Source organism: Camarhynchus parvulus, chromosome 14, assembly GCF_901933205.1.
Source record: "Camarhynchus parvulus chromosome 14, STF_HiC, whole genome shotgun sequence".
Classification (NCBI taxonomy): domain Eukaryota; kingdom Metazoa; phylum Chordata; class Aves; order Passeriformes; family Thraupidae; genus Camarhynchus; species Camarhynchus parvulus.
In genome coordinates, this window is record NC_044584.1 from 15,626,162 (window position 1) to 15,648,613 (window position 22,452).

The 22,452-nt window shown below is 38.2% G+C and overlaps 1 protein-coding gene across 14 annotated transcripts in view; it reads right to left on the bottom strand.

Moving 5' to 3' along the window:
• RBFOX1 (RNA binding fox-1 homolog 1) overlaps positions 1 to 22,452 on the bottom strand; it is an 815,431-nt gene that overhangs the window by 86,049 nt on the left and 706,930 nt on the right. For all 14 annotated transcript variants that reach the window (XM_030957849.1, XM_030957841.1, XM_030957844.1 and 11 more), the window contains 3 exons: positions 8,614 to 8,757; positions 6,028 to 6,081; positions 810 to 902 (listed from right to left, as the gene is read on the bottom strand). In XM_030957849.1, the coding sequence (XP_030813709.1) occupies positions 810 to 902; positions 6,028 to 6,081; positions 8,614 to 8,757 (291 nt within the window). The remainder of the gene's footprint in view (positions 1 to 809; positions 903 to 6,027; positions 6,082 to 8,613; positions 8,758 to 22,452) is intronic.

A 22,452-nucleotide genomic window follows, 5' to 3' on the forward strand; every position in this document is an offset into this window, starting at 1 on the left:
ACCGTCGAGGGGGAAAATGAAAAGGCAAAATATGCAACATCTTACTCAAAAGACGACAGCATTTTCAATTGGTAATTCTTTCTTTTTTTTTTTTTTTTTTTTAAATTCTAACAAATACGACTGAGGCAGTGTTGAAGGGGATCCAGTGGCATGGCAAACGTGGCTGGAGGTTTTTGGAGATGGGGATGGCTCAGGCCACCCAGCTTCTTGAAAATTAAACATGACAATTGCTCGGTCTCTAGTCTAGCTTTGTTTCTTGTGCATCTTTTGGATGCTTCTTTCCCAATCTGAATTTTTTGAAAGCCACTGTGGATCCCACATCAACCCTGCAGCAACAAAAAGAAAAAAAAAAAAAAAAGAAAAAAAAAAAAAAAAAACAAAAAAAAAAAAACAACCTTTTGTTTGTTTTTGTTTTGTCTGTCACACTTTTTTTTTGTTGTTATTGTTCTCAAATTTTCTAATTTTTTTTTTTTGTTGGCTGGTTTTTGGAATCTACTGCACCCATTGATTTACAAAACATCCAAAATAATAACTTCAAAATATTAAAGCTTTTTTTTTTTTTTCAAATCCATCATCCACCTTTCAGCAACAATGATAATAATAATAATAATAATAATTACAAAAGAAATAATAATAAAAAACCCAAGTAAGGCCAGATTCTCTCTCTTTATATATAAATATATATATAAACAATGGGAAGGGGGAAAGGGGAGCACACAGAAGACACCAATGATGCATCTGAAACAACAAATGAGAGTGAAGCAGACATTTATAAAAAAGATGAAAAGGAAAATATTTTGAACATGCACCTCGATTTTACGGCCCTCTACCACGGTGCCGTGTAATTTCTCCCTCGCCCTGTCCGCATCAGCACTATTTTCGAAAGTTACGAAACCAAATCCCTGCATGCAGGAGGGAGAAGGGGGGAAAACAACATGCACATTATTATTTCAGTCAATGACCACTTGTTTGCTTATGTTCTCTCTCTTTAATTTAATATTTTTCTTGTCCTCGCTTCATTTCTGTAACATGCAAATTAGAAAAATTATAGTTGTATTGAGATGTGCAATAAATAAGCAACAAATGTGAACAAATTTTTTTTCCCTGTCATCAGTTAGATAATACCCTCTGAGAAAGTCAAAGAATGATACCAAAAATACCTTTTCTACATGTCACTACAGAGGAAAATAAATCTAACAATAAGAAAATGAAATTAAAATAAATTACAGTGTTTTCACATAGAAAAAAATGAACTAATGAGAAAAGAAAATGAACCACATTTTAATGACATGCAGATATCTCAACGAAATAAAAAACATGTGCACAAAATTCAACACTGAATGTCAATATACTCTAAACATTGCCTACTTAGTCATGCTGTTGTGATCATAAGAAACACTGTTCCCATGCAACACTAGGGTAACTTAAACTTTTGTCAAACTATACAGCCTTTACTTATTTTTTTATAAAAGGAAAAAAGGAAAAAAAAAGAGAAAACCACCAACAAAACAAAAGTACTTTCAGAACAAAGTATAAACTTTCTTGTATTAACAGATCAAAGAAAATCACATGATGTGAATAGAAAAAGAAATTCTGATAAAAGAAGAAAAATGCAAACGTTTTGAATAAATTTAACTGCTTCATTTACTTGTTCTGCATATTATTTTCCACATATAGAACATGCAACTGGTAAAACTCCAGAATCCCATGCTAGTAGCACAAATCTGAAATTCTGCTTATAACAAATCCCCTCCTTTATAATACTAGGCTAAAACAAACATTTCAAATCCTACTAAATTGCCTTTTATGCCCTGAGTTAAACTAAACACAGTTTAAAATGGCAAATATTTTGGACAAATCTGACAGTGAAGAACATTTTAGAAACATACACCAACCCTTTGAAGTAATTCTTGAATTAGCACTACAATGCCTTTGCATGCCTCCCAAAATTATCCAAACGCTCCTCTACATCCCTGAGCTTTCACACCCAGAACCATTTACAAGTTGCACGTGGTGCTTTGCACACAGACAGTGCTGACATAGTTTAAGAGCTACTAAAACCGTTTCTTTTATTTTTTTATTTCTGTTTTAGCCTGAACTCCGTTCTGCTCCTGAGCAATCAGCCACTCGTCTGCCTTTGTTGAGTTTTGCCAGTGTTCACCCACTAGGAACACTCTCTGCAGGGCTATCTACTACACAAAGTGACTGGTTGGAAAAAAAAAAAAGGGAAAAAATAATAATAAAAAAGAAAGGGAAGACATTTCTACATTCATTTACACAAAGGGGAAACCAAATATCAAACTAAGGCAAAACTGACACCAAGCAGTGAGAAATGAATGGGTATGGACTGCAGAGCTAATTAGTCAACCACCAACAAAAAGTGAAGTTACTCTCAGGATAATTTCCGGGGTTATTTGGGTTATTTCACCTACTCAAATAACTCAAAGAATAAAGTTATTTATTTATTCCCATTTATCATGCAAAAAGGGACATTTATGTACAGCAGTGTGTCTCTAAAGCAGCTGAAGCACAGCAACTCTTTTTTCCCCGATTTAAACCCAGCCTGAAGCCTGAGCTCCCAAGCACTCTGCCAGCAGCTGCAGCCCCAGCTGAAGCCATTCTCACAGCTCCTGATTCCACACATTTTCTCCACACCACTCTCCACAATTTTAGCACAAGGCCACGACCTCACTTGCCACAAGGCACTGAGGATGGAACTCTCTTTTTCCCAAAGCACCAGGAGTGGTGAGGGAAAGCAAATCCCCCTCCTCAGCACTGATCTCCATGGTTTAGATCCCTGTACAGGCTATGCTTATACCTAAACCCATCCTCAACTTTAAACTTTTATTTCTTCCAGAAATGCTTCATCCTATCTTGTTCAAGCTCTGTAAAAAACCCTCTTAATTTAGGATACCATTAAGAAAATTTCACAGCAAAAAACATCACTTGATCCATGGATCTAAGCAGAGTAACTCCATTCAATGGCAGAAATTCCCCCAATTCTGTTTGGTTTTTTCCTATTATCTTGCCTGAGAAATTGTCCCCTCTTGGAATTGCAAACATTTGGAGGGAGTTTAGTCAAAACTTTCTGTCACTCTCCTCAGCTCACAGTGCTACCAGTTAACTTTTGTTCAAACAGCTAAAGAGAAAGATAAAAACCTAATTACACTAAAAAATTAGAAAAACATAGAAAGTGGAGCCACAAGCCAAGATAAGACAAGAACTTCAAAGATTCTGAAAATAATACTCATTGTCATTTTTTAATTTCTTACGTTGTACTTATTCTCATCATCAACACTACTTAACTTAAGCTCTTACTATTTATGCAAATGTTTAACTTCACCTGGCTGTCAGAGAAACTCAAGAACAAAACACAGATTTACCCATCACACATTCAAATACCTACACAAACGCTTCAGCATCAATTTAATTTGCAGCTGAGTTAACAGCTGCATTCTATTAACTGGTAATGCAAATATATGCCTTTTATTTTTAAAATCTGTCAAGTGATTTAATAATAGCCAAGTTAGTATGTGAGAAGGTTCTGATTTAATTTGGGAGGCGCTTTGGAGTGCTCCTTATTTGAAGAAATAGGTGTTAATGTAATATACACTAGATACACATTAATAAATACACACATAAACAGATTTCCGAATGTATATATGGAGCTGTCTAGAGCATTGATTTATACCTGATAGAAAATGGTCAAAAATTCAAAAGTCATCAGTGCTGCTGTATATTTTAGCAAAGCTTTCTTCATTATGATTACACATTCAAACAAGCAGAAATTTGTAGTATGACTCTTTCATTGATTTAGGGTTTTCTTTTATGGAAGGACTCCCTTCTGCAAAATGATTTTATACTTTACAGTGGTGTTCTAATATTATGTTTTTTGAATATGCAATTCCATTTTTCTTAACTATTATGGCATGAGAATGAGATTCCTTCTGTTGTTTTTGCAACAATAATTTAAAACATTAACTACTAGAATAAAAAGAAAGAAAAAGAAACAGAAACAAAAACAATTCTAGCAATTCTTATGCCAAACTGCAGCTAGAAACAAATTTGAATTCTGATCCTGCAAACTTTGTTACCTGTACTCAGTCTGAAACCACTTAGTAGTCCTTTCAGTTTCAGTGGGATTTTATGAAAACATAGATAAGCACTGCCAGGAATGGGACTTTAATCTGGTGCATCTTAATTCCTACAGAATGGACACGAAATGATCAGATTAAAAAGAAAAAAAAAAAAGAAAAAGAACAGAAAAAAGATGTCCCTCTCAATTCCTAACATTTCTTTTTCCTTAACTTTCCATTTAATTGAGAGAATCTAAAGGTACTTCTGCAAATGAAAGTATGAAAATACCCTGTAGCTGTAGCTGAAATATCTCTGAGCAAGGTGAGATGCACCCAGCCCTGCCTCAGGCACCTCCAGCAGCTCCCTGCAGACAGCTGGGCTGCAGCCCTGGTGGAACAGGAGCCTTCTGTAACGAGTCTGACCTGTCTAACTGAGGCAGGGATGTTACAAACCCAGCCAGGAAAGCCTTTTCCTTCTGAAATCCTTTCCAGGATCTCGCCTTTAGCACAAGGCACTGGGATGTTTTCACGCTGCAAAGCCAACGTCAAAAAAAAGATCAATTTGGAAGCATCTCCTTATGCCATCCCCCAAAACCCTAACAAAACCTTACACTTGTGCAGGTGTGGTGGTTAAAATGCCCACCTGGGGAAGGTTTAGTGGCTAAACCAAAGTTTAAACTCCTCCCACGTGTGCTCAGCTCCACCCTGTCAGCAAAAGCAGCGAAGGTGGCCAGTGGGGGACAGCTCTGGAAATTAATGGGATTACACAGCAGCAGCAGGTCTGGGCAATCCATGTCTTTTGCAAACATTGTTGAACAACCATAATTTAACAATAATAAATTTTGGCCAGAGTAGCAGATTCTAAGCCACCAAATTCCATCCATTTTAGTTGTTTACTGAAAAAGTGATGAATGTTCCAGCTGAGTTTGGGCTGGCAGGCAAGGGGACTAATTAATGTCTGAGTAATAAACCAGGAGATTTCAGCTGTTCCATTTAGGTTAAAAAAAAAAAAAAAAGGCTTTAATTCCAGAAAATAAATATTAACAGAATTAAAATACATCTGATTTAAGATAGATTTTTGATGTATATGATCTTTAAATATGACAGGTTACAGTATGTCTAGAGCAGGGATAACATTCCATCACTAATAATAAATGATATATGAGTTACAGGAAGATTGAAACATTCGTGAATAAACTTTTTAGTGTGTCTGACATGGCAAGAAAAGGAACAAAAGATATGTATATGACAGACATAAACCCCTATAATGCAGCTGACATCACAGGTGAACACACTGGGCTACAGTTTGGCACCAGGTGATGCAGTCCTGGCCATTCTATCTTGCTTTATTTCTTAAATACTGAATAAATTGAAGTATGCATTTAAGGCAAAGTAATTTTGGAAAAAAATATTAAATGTCTGCAATACAATAAGAACTCTTTTAATAAAATAAATGCTAAAATAGATTGTTTTCAAAGGGTTGGTGTACTAAGGCTTTAACTAAAGAGGAAAACATCTGCACTTCATCTGGAACAATCACATATTTCCTCAGCTAATTAATTACTAAAGAGGATAGTTATTGGGTATCATTGTCATCTTTCATTTTAATAAAGGAAAAAAAATACCTGTACTGATACAAACCTGCCTACAAATATCTTTAATAACTATGGAGTCATAAAATAAATGAAATAATTACCCTTGAACAATAAGGACAGCAAAAAACAACATCCCCATATAACAGATGACAGTTTGGAGTAGTTAAAATTACCCCCTTTAAAAGATATGAGTCCAATGATTTTCATACTGCTTAGAAAACTGACTGACAGCTCAGAAGATGTTTTCACTAACATAAAATTTCAGGCATTATTTTGTCACAGCAGTGCAGTTGTTTCCTTTTACTCAGATATTTTAAACAAAACACAAAATTCCACAGGTGAATTAAACTGCTTACCTTTGAGCCTCGCTCATTAAAAATAATTTCAACATCTAAGATTTTACCAAATTGCTGCAAAGAAACAGAAAAAGTCACATGAAAATTAGATAACTTCAACTCTTCTATCATATACAATTCAAAGGTTTGTTTCAGGCAATGCTGAAAAGCTTTACAAATGTTAAATGCTATAAAACCAAATATTTTAAACACACACAAAAAAAAAGACAACACTAAAAGGAGTCAGATCAATATTATTTCTAAATTGTGTGCATAATTCTGCTCATTACAAACACTCCACAGTGGAACTTGAATCTCAGTGAAGCCCCTGACAGAGAGGAAAGAGCATTAAACTGAAAGGACAGTGAAGTAAAATCCCAAATTTCTGCATTTTCCAGAAGAGGTGAAGGAGTTTGGTTAATTCTGCGTTACAGGAATAAGATTAAATCAGGTGGGAGTTTTGTTGCTGGCTTCATGGACTGAGGACTTCTTTCCACCCTTGCTGAAATGGGTAACCATTATGCCCTAAGAAGCTTGGTCTTATTGGAGCATAATTTGGAAAATTAGAATGGATACTCACTTTGGGGGGATTTTTCTCTCTGCTCAAAATTGCATTTTTAGAATGATATTAGAAGTGACTGTTATTCCTATTGACCTTCAACAGCACTCAATTCCCTAGACCTTGTGTGCACACAAAAAAGCTGAACCCAGCTGCTTGTCCCAGAGGAAAAGCCCTGCTGGATCTGCCTTAGGAAGGGAATAAGTGGTAGAACACTTTCTGTTAGGACACATCTTGTGAGGTGACAATGTAATGCAGCAGGGGGTAATTTCTGTTATTTCATAAATCATTAACATGCAGTATGGATCAGCGTTGGCATTGGTAAGTGACCCAATCTCTTAAAGAAAAAGGAGAGAGGAAAATGGAGAATAATCCAAAAGAGTCCCAGGAACTGCAGAAATGAGCACTCCAGTCTTTTCAGATCTAATAAACAATTACAGGCCAGCAAGGACAGTATTCCTTCTCTAGCTTATTAAAGAGTTTCAACTTGACCATGAAGAAAATCAACCATCACTTGGTATACTTTGCCTTATTTCATGTTCTTGCATTCACTATTTAATCAATGCTTTAACTTCCACTTCAGCCTTGATTCAGACACAGACTTGATATTTAAACAATTCTCCTCTGTTATATTCATGTCCATGTAAAAAGATCATATACTATGTGCTTAACATGGACATAATTCAGACCTGCCATATTTCATATTAAATATTTCAACTCACACATAGAGAAATCTCATTTTTCTATCATTTCAGAAGCTATAATTTTTCTGGTACCAAGTCATTCTGGAACTCAGCTGGAAACTCCAGCCATTCTCCAGGGTCAGTCTTTTGAGACCTAAGACTTAGAAACATTAAAAAGAAATGTGTTTATTCATTTATAAATTACGACAATACCTACCAAAAAAAAAAAACCCTTTCATTTAATGTTTTTTCAAATAAAACCTATTTTAAGTGGTTTGTTTAGTTTAAATAAATTAGCATATTTTTTTCCCTGGAGGGTTAATTATTATGCCTTCTGCTATTCTGCTGATGAGCTGGAAGCTGTGTTCAGGGGAGGCAACTTGTACCAAGGCAGATCTAGCAGAACAGTCACTCATTTCCCAGTACTACAACAGGATTCTTTTTCCAGCAACTGTTTCCTTCAGAGGAATAAATACTGAGAAACACCATCCTCTGACTCACATACAAACACATTTTAGAACAACTTAAAAATCTGAACATGAAAGAGGGAAAGAAGTGCAGAGCCACGAGGCGCTTGGTGCTGCACTGAATAACCAGCTGTAATGCAGGAGAGAATTGGGTTTAGTGAGGCAGAATAAAGGCAGTGAGAGTAACAGAAATACTTCAGTCCTGACTTGGGTTCCAATAGATGATCAAGTACATTTCTAGATTAGGTTTAGTGGGCATTTCAAACTAAACCTGAGAGTTCTTGGATCAGGGAGTAGAAAGGCAGTCTAAGCTCTCTTGTTTATAATCCTATTGCTGATGGTGTGTCCAGAGCCTGTGTTAAACACAGGGGATGTGCTTGAAGGCAGCTTGGCCTGGGGGAAAGCACAAACGGAGACATTTACAGAAAAACACTAACTAAAACCTTCAAAGGTTTTTGCAGACCTACAAAACCTGTGGAGATGGGTGAGCATTCCTGTGTCTGAACTTTGTGCTGAAATTCACCCTGTGCCTCCCTTACTCAAGAGGTCAGGCACTGAGTGTTTAACATCACACTCTCCAAAATCAATAGAAGCAGGCAGATAAATCTAGATGTGTACAGCAGCAATATGCATGCATTTAAAACACCACAGATAGCTTTTTGTGCATGTAGTACAAAGCACCCAAGTGCATCACATCCTGCAGAATCACTGTCATTTCCCAGTTGTGACTGGCAAATCAGATGTTTGATTATACATAGATTAAAGGGGAATCTTTCCTGAAAATGGTTAAACAGCCTCAATCAGAGACAGAGCCCTCACTGCTGCCTGTAATACAAAACACCTATTGCAATGCAAATGTAAAAATAAAAAACCCCAGAAATAAATGATGAGCACTTACACCAAACATTTGTCTAAGATCTGGATCCCGGAATCTGAATGGTATATTTGAGACGTGGAGCCGTTTGGGCTGTGATTTGTTTTCTGTGTTTTCAGAGGATTGTGTCTGTTGCTGGCCATCGGTCTGTGCTGCATCATCTGTCTGCTAAAAGGGTAAAGTAAAATAAAGCACAGTGTAAGTATTTCTGACATTTTTAATACAAGGGGGTGAACTTAAATTCTCAAAAAAAGAAAACTCAAATAAACCAACCAACCAACCAACAAACAGTTAAATCTGCTCCAAAGTAGTGAGGAATACCTGAAGTTTAAATACATGAAAATCAAATCCATTTCTGTCTCAACAGCATACATTTCCAGTGATAACATGTATTTGGAATAAACTGGAGAATGAGTAAATTATTATTATAGATTTGCTTAGCTATTCTTAAATAACAAATGAATTCCTATAAGACTGCAGAAATTCCTTTAACCCTTTCTGTGTTTGCCGAGGTAAGGAACAGGACCTGCAGTCCAAATGCTGCCTGCTGGCAGGGCAAGCCAGACACTTTGAAATGAGATTAGTGCTTTTATTCAGAGGCCACTGGGATTCCCCACAGCAGGCAGGTAACACATCTCATCCTCTTTGCCATTCCATAAGCAGCGCTGATGGGCACTGGAGGGTCATCCTGTCCAGATAAATGGTGCCCATTATGGAAAAGGCCTTGAGTTGTCAGAGGGAACAGAAGTTTAATCAGTGGTGAAGGTTGCCTGACACAAGTGTGAGACCCAGAAACAAAGTTGTGCAGATTTTCCTCCTCACCGCAATGAGGTTATGTCATGGTCCTTCCTACAGGGACACCCTTCCCTGGGTTAAAATTCTGGTTTAAAACACAAGGACATTGCCATGTGTTATGATTTAACAAACAAATTATAAATCTGCAGTGAGATGAGGAAAAAAACCATAAAATGCCCCTCATCCAAAAAGTAAAATTAACAAGCGCTGGTCTATCAGTATGTTATAGAAATTACTCATCTCTGTTCTTTAATGATGTCCTACAGTGCCTAATTAATTACTGCTTGTACAGCACACAGTCATTAGCCAAGGCTCTGTATGGGTATTTTAAAACAGCACAGCCACTCCTTTGCATGGGCAGAAGGGTTGGGAAGAATAGAAGGGGAAAGAAAATGGTTGAATGAAAAACTACAAGGATGATCTGACAGCAATCACTCTCTCTGCTCTTCCCTTTTTCCTTCTGACCCCGTTGTTTTTCTAATTATTCATCTTTCTCTTGTGTGCTAATGTCACATTCAGTTTGTCTTTCTCAGTTTTCTCATTTAAAGAACAAAAAGGAGAACTTGCCCATTTCCTGCTAGTATGAAATTTCTTTTAGGAGACAACAGTTTAAGCAACATAAAAATGGTTAAATAAAATAAACCTTACCACACAGCTTTATTACCAACAAGCCTGTTGAAGAGGAAGCAAAAGAACTCAAACAGAACACATCATTTACATCAGCAATAACTACATAGAAATTGAATTCTAGCAAGTGAAATTCAACAATATCCTCCCTAAGTAATACAAATGGTCTCAAATTAAAAGTACTACCATCTATATTGCCTATAGTTCTGTGCTAAGAGCACTTTATAAATAAAGGTGCTCATGTCTGCAGCAGCATCAGTCCATCAGGAGCATCTCTGATATTTCACAGGATACGATGAGACTCACACAAATACAAACTTTTGTGGGCACTGAAGAAAGATTTACAAGTGAAGAAAGATTTACAAGTGATCCAAACAAATAATGGGACCAGATCAAGTGTAAACCTAAAACTGAGTCAGTGCCACCACATCTCTTCATGTGCTACTCCCTGAACTCACAGGCCCACAAAGTAAATAATTTATCTTTATGAATATTTAGAGATTTAGATAGAAAATATGGTATATAGCTGTCAAGAGACAAAAATGTTCCATGCTAATCTATTGTTAGCTAAAATCAACTCAAAAATTCAAACTTGAGATTTTGATGTAGATATCTCACCCAGAGACACCACAGGGATTATTTTCTACCTTCAGGCATAAAAGGAGAGAAACACGGAAGAAATTTGGTATGTGGGGGGAAGACAGACTGGAAACTCTTGAAATACAACACTCCAGAAGAATTTGAGGTCAATTAGATTAGTCTGAAGAGAAGCAAAGAATTCTAAAGGTGCTGTTAAGCTTCAGGAACAGAGGGTGCCCAAGGAAGAAATTATATAATCAGTGTCCTGTACAAATGCAAATGGAAAAGAGTAATCTCTGTTCATGTTATTCATAGAAATGAGGAGTAGAAGGGCTGAGCTGTGCACCACAAACATCCCAAAGCACTGGGAGCAACTGCCCTACTTAGCAGCCGAACAGATTATGGTCAACAAAATCCAGTGGGGTTTCTGAAGGTGGTGTTAAAATGGAGCTACAAATGATGGGTGAAGAGGATAAATCCAGGTATACTGGTATTTTCCAGGCCTTTGGTTGGTTTTACCACTTTTAAAAACAAATTTTATTCTAAGAAGCCTCAAATCTGCACTCTCAGCACAGAATGCCTCAGAGTCTGGGCAGCGAGGGCTGAAAACCAGAAACTTTAGCAAGTCCCTGTCACCAACAATTCATAACTGTCCTCGACCCTCAAGATCCCTGGGGCAGAATTACCAGGGCTAAAGCATGTAGAACATAGGAAAAGGCTTGGCAATGTAACAGGCTCTTCACAAAGCACATTATCATCCAGAAATCCACGGCTGTGCCCGGAGAGCTGGACAAGGATAACCATGAATTGGAACTGGAATGTGAAGATGATGCAAAAATTAACACCAAGGAGGTAAAACACACCAGGGACAGAGGACAGGCTGGATTTTGAAAAATCCCATCCAGGCAACTTTCAGAGCTCTGTGGACTCATGGAACCAGAATCTAATTTACCTAACACATACAGAACACATTCCAGGAGAATACCTTCACTGCTGAAGGACCTGAAGAGTGGTGTTTGATAATCCTTGAAAAATTAATTCATGTGAGGATGTAGCCTTATCCTTCCTCCATCCCTGCAGTCCTGGATGCAATCAGGCTGCTTTCTGGCCCCTATTCCACCACATATTTGCAATTATAAAAAATTAAAATTCTTAATATATGATAGTCTTAAGACTTATAATGAAAGTTATAAAAACAGAATGCAGAAATAGAAGATCAAATTCTCACTCACAGCAAAACAAATTGAGGTGAGCTCCCTTTACTTCAGCGAGCTGCTGAGGGCTTAAGTGTTAAAATAAATTAGAATTGAAACATTCTAACATATCAAAGAGGGCATTTCAGAAAAGGATTTTTTTGATGTAAGATAATTTCAGTATAAACATTTGGTATCCTTTTAAACCAAATCCAACATCAGGAGAGTTAATATCTATCCTTCCCTGAAGAAATTCTTTACCTTTAGCAAAATACTTTTCTTTTTGTTTCCTTAACTCAGTTCTAGAACCAAAAAGCTTCTATTATTTAAAAGACTTTATTCAAGTTCTTAAAGACTTCACGCTGAAGTAAAATTGTTGAAGTAATTTTTCTGGTTTCCCTTCCTAGATTTTTCCTGAGAATTTAAGAACCAAAAATTATACAAGCGAAGAAAATCATTAAACCAAATATTTGTTTGGATAAAATAAATTTGATAACTTTTTGTTTGGAAAAAAATATTAACTCCCCCCCCCCTTCCTTCCTTTAAGGCCATTTTAATCCAAGTTTGCAGCAATTTTCACTCAAAAATACATTCTAAAACCTTCATGCAGCCCCTAATACAACCCCATTTCCCAGCTGATCCCGACTGGACACTGGAGTCTCATCTCCCACCCCCAGCACTGGTGGCAAAGGCCCCACACACAATAAAACAATGGTCAGTGAACCTGAAATCAGAGAGGGCCTTGTGCACATTGCCTGGGCAGAAAAACCCCATTCCATTCTCCTTGCTGGCTAATAGCAATTTTCTGTGTCCCTTTCCATCCATCACTGCAGACAGCCAGCCCTGCAATGCTCCTTACACCGGAATTTTAAGTGTTCCACTTTCCCTCCACTCTTTTTCACTGACTAATATCTTTCATTTCCTACAAAACCACGATGGTGTGCGCAAAATCTTTCACCCTCAATGCCTGTTTCCAACACAATGAAATGCAGAAAACTGTTTGCACACCCCTACAGGAACGCTGCTCCCAATCTCAGCTTTTAAACACTGAATGGAACACAGACCATAGGAATGCCTGAAATGGATCTAAACCTTTTATCTCTTTCTGGACAAAGTGAAAATAAGTATTACTGGAACATGAGAAAGCTTTACCAAGTCCTGATCATTCTGCTACAACCTGCAAACAAACACAAATCTGCTGCGTATCTTTTAAAACCACACCAATTCTAGAAGAACAACAGCCTAATTCTAGCAGGAATAACCTCTAAAATATTTACAGGGAGAAAAGAAAGAGGGGAAAAAATGAACAGATTTTTTTTTTTTAAATATTATCAACAGTAAATTAGATGATGAGTATCTCATGTAAACATGCCAGCATAGGGTAAAGCTCTTCAGAATTTTAAGTTTAGCAAAAAAGAAAGCACCCATTGAATTTTTAATGAATGCTCAAAACAGCACCTGTTTTGGTTTTTTTTTTTCCTGCTGCACCAATCAAGTTATTTCTCAGAGAAAAAGAGCTTGTGAATGTCTTCTAGGCATTATTTGATTAAGTTGACAATATTATGTGAGCAATGGTTGGGTACCCACTGTGCTGTACTTTTGACCAAATTGATTTGTGTAATGAACACTTGCTCTGTCTCTTCTCCAGCCTGAACAGGGCTCTTGATTTAACCGGTGGTGCTGGAAGCCAAGTGAATTTACAGCCCCCACAGTCATTCTCTCTCAATCTGGAGAGAATAGCAGCAGCAGTACATGAGCAAGCATAATTCAATACATTGTGCTATAAGCACAGAAAATAATATCAGAGCTCTGCAATATACCTGTTTGATTTGATTTGTAAACCCGATAAAAAAAGCAATCGAGAAAAGTTCAGCAGAAAATATATATATACGTCCTGAGCAAAAATATAACCATGCCCAATGTGTACAAACTGAAAAAATCATGCATAGTAAATCATCTTCATACTTCCCTCAGATAATATTGCACATTTTCCATTTTAAAAGGATCTAGATTCTGGAAAGTTACCTTTCCATTAAAAAGTGAGCAAAGAGAATAATTTAAAACCGAGTTTGGGACTTTCTGAAAATGCTGTTTCCCAGATACACCACTAACACAGAGCTGACAAAGTGATGGCTTGTAGCTTTCCTGTTTTCTTAAGTAGATCGACTGATTAATTAATCATACTTGTTTTGGTAAATTTATATTCTGTAAAGTCCCAGCTCTGCAATGTGCTTCCCAGAAGCACAAAAACAGAAAAAAATTGAGTTACATATGCAAATCCATCTGTTTGGGCTTAAATTCACACAAAGATGTACACAGAAAAAAATTCTATTATTCTGTTATTTCACAACGGTGATAAACATTACCAGAAATATCAGTGACTTCTCTTGTGTACTGCATTCTCTGCTATCCTTTTCTCATGAATAAGATCAATAGTAAGGTCTCATTGCTTTCAGGGTATTAAAAGTTGAGATTAATTCTTCAAATTAGCTCCAAAGATAAAAATACTTCCAGTACCTCATACTGCAAAGCATGCAGCTCATGCCACAGCCATTTAACCCTTTCTGAAGAGAATGTGCACTGTTCCTTGTTCTGAACTAATGCAAAAAGCACACAGATGTGGGACTTGCTGCCATGCACAAAGAAATAAAGAAATGTAATAACATAATCATGCCTGCATTTGATAATTTGGAACTAGATGATCCTTAAGGTCACTTCAACACAAGCCCTTCCACGATTATGTTGCTAAATTTCTGGTGTCTCTGAGTGTCTCATGCTTGGTTTCAGAGACACTGCAAGTGAAACCCTGCAGGGCAAGCCCTGACCCATCCTGGTTTTAGTAGTAAAATTCCCTTTGGTTTCAGCTGGGTCACAGCTTCACCCTGATGTTACACCCACTTGACAAAGTAATTCCAGCATTACCACTCACTTCACTTACCACTAAATTATCACTAAATCTCTATTTCCCAAATTAGAAAAGGTATAATGAAATTACAAAAGGTATAATGGTTTCATATTCTTTACAAAAACATTTTACTACCCAAAGCACCAAATGCAAACTGAGCAAAGCAGTCCCTGGGACAGGTCTGAAAGAAGCAGGCAGAGGAGCCAAGCCCTGTCCTGAAGGCTGTGCTGTCCCCTCTCCACAGTGCTGAGCTCTCACCTGTCACAGACATCTTCTATGAAAAATCCTTTCCTTAGGATTTTTTCTCCTGAGAAGCTGAGAGGCCTCAGGAACAAAATGTAAACAATGATTATCTGCTGCTGTGGAATGCAACAGGTGCATCTGTGATTGGTCCATGTTGGTTGTTTCTAATTAATGGCCAATCACAGTCAGCTGGCTCGGACTGTCTCGGTCAGACACAAGCCTTTGTTATCATTCCTTTTCTATTCTTAGCCAGCCTTCTGATAAAATCCTTTCTTCTATTCTTTTAGTATAGTTTTGCTATAATATATGCCATAAAATAATAACTCAAACCTTCTGAAACATGGAGTCAACATTCTCATCCCTTCCCTCATCCTGGGACCCCTGTGAACACCACCACACTCCCCCTGGGCCCTGCCCAGTCTATTGATGCCCAAGAGCCATTCTCCCTCCCACCTCCCTAGCGGCAAGAGTGTGTTTGATGTTCAGTTGTGCCTGTTGCTCTCATTACTAAACCCATCTTTGGGACATGAGGTGAGATGTGACACACACAGTTTGGGCTGTGAGGGACACAGGCAGGGTGTCAGTGCACCTCTGGGGAGGGAGAACACCCAAGCACCTCCCTCCCTTCTGCAGCATCGCCTCTCACAGCTCCTCGAGCAGTCAGATGAATACAATTTACTGGCAGGAAGACAGTGTAAGGTGGCTGGCTCTGACTGGGGCATTTGTTTTAGATATACTGCCACACACAAGCACACCCCGCTAGAATCCCTTAATCCAATTTACTGACAAATGAAAAAGAACCTGAATAATTTTGTGCTTTGCTTCAGCAGTTTCTGACGTTCCACTATTGAACATGCTCTGGGGTTTCAGCAGACTGGGTATTGTTCAGGGCTGAAGACTTACAAGCAGTAGTGATTATTTCTCTCATTTCTAGATGGATGCATTCTGGATGCTGATACCACAGGCTACAAGAAAGCACTGCTATTATTGTGATAGCTTATGCATGGAGAGCTAGCAGCCTAAATAAGAGATCATTAATTCTGGGGACAGATAGGAGCAATAAGATAGGTTTCTTAAGCCTCTGGTACTGCAGGACAACCAAAGAGTAATTAATAACTTGGCTACATTAATTATTTTCCCCAATTAATCTTCCTTAACAATATGCAATATAGCCTTTATATAGTGCTTTACATTGCCTTTGCTGGTTCATCATTTTTGTTCTAAAATATTCAGCAGGGTCTCAGGGAATAGTAGATCAATCATGTCTGGAGGAGAATCACCAAAAGCCATACATTTTTTGACTTGAGAACACCTCTCAAAACTTGGGCCAAATTTGCCGGCATAAAGAGCAGATATTACTTTTAAAGGAATACTTGTAAAATGTTTAATGGAGTTGTGTGTAACCAAGCAGTTGGCAAGTTCAGTTAAGGACATGCAGCTGATGCCAGCATGTCAGTAACGTGAAATGGGAGAGGGAATGATAAAAGGTTGCCTCAATTAATTATTTATTGCTTGCATCGATTCAATAAATATTTCTGACCACCTACTGATCCCATCCACAACATCACAAGAGCAATTAACAAAATCTTTCCCAATTAGCTGCATCCTGGCTCCATTAGCCAAGAAGAAAATGCATACACGCTATGCACATCCTTACAAGTTCATGCTACATATAATAAAACTCAATTATTGTGATATTTTCACAAGATAATACTAAAATAAATTCCTACAATAAAAAAATAGCGGACAGATTAGGAAATATCATACTATCAAAGGACAAAAGCATTAATTTAATCCAAATAAAAAATCTTAAGTAGTGATACAGAGTCACAAAGAAATATTCAATTGATTTTGTTATTCCTCTTTCACCTGTTAGTCAGAAGTCTGTTTTCTTTCCGATGTAAATCTTGCAGGAAGAAAGTGTTTAAAAATAACCTCGTTTCAATGCTTGAAAGCCTAATGTAAAATCCAGACAGGCAACCAATGAAAATATTAAAAAAACCCATGGCAATAAACATAGAAATCTTGATTAGAGGGGTTTTTATCATTTGAGTGGGAGCTGTAGCTTCACCCTGCACAGGCTGGTTCACAAAGTATTACCAGGAGAAGAAGCCACCAGGATGCTCAGCACTAAATAGTGCCATGCTCACGAGATTTTCCCCCACAAATTGCTCAGCACATTTACTCTGCAGATTCTCCTCTCATTTCTCTCCCTCTGGAGCTCCTTTCCCCCTGTGTGTCTGAAAGGACCCACAACACTCATGGGGTGCTTTCATGAGCACCTAAAACCCCAACACCACACCTGCCCTGCCTGACACCCCAGGGCTCCGGCTCCTTCCACCCACCACTCCACAAAAACTGGATTATAGGAAATAAGATATAAAAAATTATGTAAAACAAGACTTGGAAAGCATCTGAAAGTATCAATAGGGAATAGCTGTGGTATATTCTAAATACACAGAAATAGAGATTTGCCATCTAAATAACAAATTTAAGGGAAGAGGGGTAAAATAGGTGAAGAAATGTTGAAAGGTTTTGTAAAGCTTACAGGTAAATATACCTAATGGTTATGATAGGCCTTGAAACACTTTAAGTCACAATTTGAGAGGCAATAAATCAGGACACAGTGCCCTTGAGGATAAGACTTTCTGACTGATGCAAAACTTGGCATGCTTGGTTTCTGGAAATCCACTGATTCTCCCCAAGTTCTCCTGTCCAACTCATTTATTACCTTGATTTATGAAGAAATTATTCAGAAAAGAACATAAATCAATACATAGTAAGGCAACTGTACTTTTACCTGTGTCCATTCATTCATGCACAAGCATTGCTGCTCTAATATAGAAGGAGATTCTTTTTTTTTTTTTAATGTTCTAATTAGCTTAAAAATTCTTTCAAGTGTTATCCTTCATAAGTCAACATTATAAAAGGCTGCAGTGCTGCAATAAAGCTTATTAAACTTTTGTTCTGGCAGCAGGCTCTACCTGGAAAAAATAACTTTCAACATCTGCAACTAACTTGTACAATGCTGTGACATATGACAATATTTGTCCAAAAAAAATTTTAAAAAGCACTAATTAAATACTGTGCTACAAAGCTTCAGATTATATTACTTCCTTTTTTTTTTTTTTTTTTAAAGGGGAAAGTGTCTTTAGATGGAGCATTTGCAGGTTTGGCTATGAGTTGTTTACCCTCAGCTTGAATCAATGCACACTAGTTCCTGGAATTCCCCTCTGAACTAGATTGATGTCATGCATGTAAAGTCCCTTTTTGTGAGAGTTGTGTTGACACAACCAACTGCTGAGTGAACTTGTGAGAGCAGAGTCTCATGCTGAGAGGGAACGGCTGATTGCTCCAGCTCCAGCTCAGGGAAAGAAAGAAAATGTGACAGTGTGATAAAAGGTTTTTCTCTGTTTGACCCCTCACCTCCTGCAGGATCCCTACTGTGACATTCCATTTGCTCACTTGCATATCTTTGCCCAAGGAGTCAGCTGCTGAACCCTCTGAAATGCAGAGGAATTTGAGGGTTCTCCATGTCACAAAAAGACATTTTCTAAATCACATTGCTCTTTTTGTACTGAGGTACTCACCAGCTTAACAAGCAGCAGTTCAGTTCCTTGCAGGATAGTAAATTCTCAAACTTAGATTACCCATTTCATGAAAAAATGGCTGAATTTATTTTTTCTTTTTGGGTGTGTTTGGTGGTCTCATATCTTAGCAGGCTGCAGCCAAATGCAAGCAGCATTTCCTAAGAGCTGAGACATTCTGAATGGAAAAGAGGTCTGTACCTGCTCTTCTCCAAAGTCCCTGAAGTTTCCCAGTGGCACAACCAGACACAGAGAAGTCCACATCAAGGAACACTATGCTTGATGTAAATCATTCTTTTTCATCCTTCTCTTCAAGCTCACCCAACACCTTTCCTTCATTAATGTGAAAGACAATTTAAAGTTTTAGGAAACATCCATTTGTCCTTCCCTTCTCCCACTTCAAAGAAGAAACAAATCTAAGGAATGGTGGATGTTTCAAAGAATTTTTAAAGGGTTTAAACCATCATTTAATATCCAGCTGTGAATGCTGATGTTGTGATGAATTCTGCTTGATCATATGAATGCACAGTGCAGCTCCCACTGCAGAATTGCTTTGAATACTGATACTCAAGTTTAAGAAAACATCTTTTGAAGAACTGGAAACAGGACTTGGATTCCCCTGAAATCAAGTTTCCTTTCCTGGAAAAAGTTCTCAAGAAAGAGGGCAGAGGAGACGTTCTCAAACAGCAAACCTGGAATCAGGAGGATTGGCACTGTGAGTTTATCTAATTCTCATCCTTCCCTCTTGCTCACAGCAAACCTGCCAACAGACCTCTTCCTTTATTCATCCTCAAACACAGCACCCAGACATTTCTGAGCCAAGATACTTCTATTTTCATCTAATATCTGCACAGAGAAGCCATAACAGTCTTGGGCAGTTTTTCTGTGTAGTTTCCTTCAGGAATCAGCACAGGATGCCACAGCCACACTCACTCAAGGGGCACAGATTCATCTCCCCTTGGTTCTCAGGAAAGGGACTTGGCCAATTGCAGTTGATAGATGAAAGCAGGCAGGGTGGGGTGACTGATACCCCAGGGGGCTGTGATGCCATGCAGAGGGACCCTGGCAGGCTGGAGGAACAGGCATGAGGAACCTCGTGAAGTTCAGCAAAGTCCTGCAGCTGGAGAGGAACAGCCAGAGCAGAGCTGCAGGAAATGAGTCCCAGTGGAATAGGAGTCAGCAGTGTGGGAGGGATTGGAGCACCTGGCAAACAAGGAGACAATGAGAGAGCCAGCGGTGTTCAGCCTGTAAGGAGAAGGCATGAATGCCTGATGGGAGGGAGGAGGGATGAAGGAGCCACGCTCTGGCCAGTGGTGCCCAGGGAGAGAACAAAAGACAACGAGCAAAAGCTGCAGTACAGGACATCCTGTGGAGGAGCTGGGGAAAACTTGTCCTGTGAGTGCTCTGACATCAGAACAGATTTCCCAGAGACCTTGTGGAGCTCCCTCCCTGGAGGAATTCAACACCCATCTGATTAACCTGCTCTAGCTGATCCCACTTGATTTGTCAGCAGATCAAAGCCAGGTCCAGTGACAACGACCAGCCTTGTGCACCCCTGGGGAGCAGTGACAGAGCAGGAGCAAGGACAGCAATCAGAGGGTAAGGGACCTGTTCAGTGGATCCCATGGCAGGCAGGGCTGTGATGGGGAGCCCAGTGGAGGTGGGCAGGGCAGGAAGGACCAGCAGACCTTGACAAGGGCTATTCACAAAGGCTGATGCCAGAATATAATGAAAAAACAACATGCAAAGGAAGAACATTGAAAAAGGCAGTGGGGAAAATGTTCATTTGGATGGGCAAAAATTTCCACTTTCTGAGGTGCACACCTTGCTTTCTGTGGCCTGGCTCCAAAGAGACTCTCTCAGACACAGAGAAATTAAAACCTCCGCACCATAGCATGGCACTGCAGCAGAATAAACATTACATAAAGCAAATTATCACACAATAAAGCAATATTATTATATCAGCAAATGGCAAGTGTAGGTCACCTCTTCCCATCACTGCTCTCCATCGTGTGATGGCCACAACCCAAATAAACAAGGCACTCTTGAGGGAGGAAGGATGAATGTCACAGGAAGGCAATCCAGCACCACCACTCCCCTCACTGTGCATTGATTTACTTGGATTTACCTATTTTACCTTTAAAGCTCACTTGGATAGCTAAGATTCCTACATTCCTCTTGTAAATTCTCTTGACATATAAATTGAGTATTCTGTACAATAGTATAACCACATAAATAAATAAATACATTTATTTTTTGGGTATCATTTGTTAGTTCCTAGGATTTTTACTCCTTTCTCCATTCCAGTATCCTTCCCACCTGCACAACATAACTGAAGTCTCTCTCTGCACATACTTTGTTTCCCATATTAGTAACTGAAGGTTGCAATGATCACCTGATTCTTTGAATTATAACTAAAGTGTGATCTATTATTTCCAGCCAATTGAAACCAAAAAGCAGCATAAAGAAAAACTGAAAAGAGAATTTTGCCAGATGCCTATCACAGAGTTAGCTTATCAGCCACCAACCTCTGTGACAATAATACCCCAAAGCCAGTCTTTCATCAAACTCCATGAATAATTTACTTTTTTAAATCATATTTCAAACTTCTACTGCAAAAGAAAGCCCCACCAATCCCAGCCAACCATTTCTGTACGTTAGTGGACTTAAACTAGAAAAGGGAAAAAAAAAAAGAAAATATGTTTCAGTTATTTTTATTAAACTGCTTCTAAACCTAAGCTTGTCTCCCTAACTTGTATAAGAGGTCAGCAAAACAGATTTTCAGTTTCTTCACTGATTTTGGGACATGCAGCTATGTTTAGCTCCAATGCTGTTTCAGAAAATATTTGGTAATCTAACATATACTCAAGAGAAACCATTTCATGGTTCTTTTTTGCTCTTTTCTAGGTGTGGAACTTTCGTTCTGCTTTGTACACTGACTGTCTTTACTGCTTTCTAAGGAAAAAAAGAGTTTGGTCAATCAGTTTGACAAGCAAGCTTACACTCCATAAACTGGGCTCCAAGAATGTGAGGAAATCACAGGGTTTTGTTTTTTTATAGTCCATAAAACCAGACTTTATTCTGGATGAGCTAACAATCTCTGTGTGAGCAGGACTCAGACACTAATATGAGAGGAAGTTACGGCAATAATTAACAGCCATTTGAAGTAAAACTCATTTAGAAATATAATGAACTGAGAACACTTAAACAGACTTCATTCAGGCAAAGATAAAAGAGCAGCTTACAGAAATATGGCCTGAATTGCATTTCCATTTACATCATCTACTTTTGTAACACCTCCCCCTTCCTCTGCTTCTAAAGGAAACAATGTAAAAAGTGCTCTTTGCTGCAACTCGTGAAGTAGATTTAAAACTAAAATTGTAAAATACAGCCTTTACTGTCCAGTCATTTCCATCTCAGTAAAGATCTCATCTGCTGACCACACAATAGCTAAGGAAAAAATACCACAAGCAGCTTTAATTATTATTTACAAAATGAAAGAAAATCAGTTCAAGGCGTGAGACTCAGAATGGTCAGTGCAATTTGAAATTCCTTCTGTTATTTGCATAACCATCCAATATGTTTTAATGGCTGCAGTTATGAGATTATCTAAATTCATGAAGAATATATATTTATTAAGACATATACTCAGCACTTTTACTCTCCCCTGATTAGAATGTCAGGTGAGCATTTCAACTGAGGGAAAATGAATTGTGAGCTAAGGATGGGCAGCTCTGTCTCCCCCAACTCACCCAAGAGCCTCTAATAGACACTGGGGGGATGCATTAAATTAGGAACCACGCCACTGAGCTCTCTCAAATTTCCTTTAAATAAAAAGCAAGAAGAAAAGGTTAATTAAGTTCTACCACGCAATTCTATTAACAATATCCACGATTACTGTAGCATGAGGAGGACACTTAATCCAAAAAAGGAA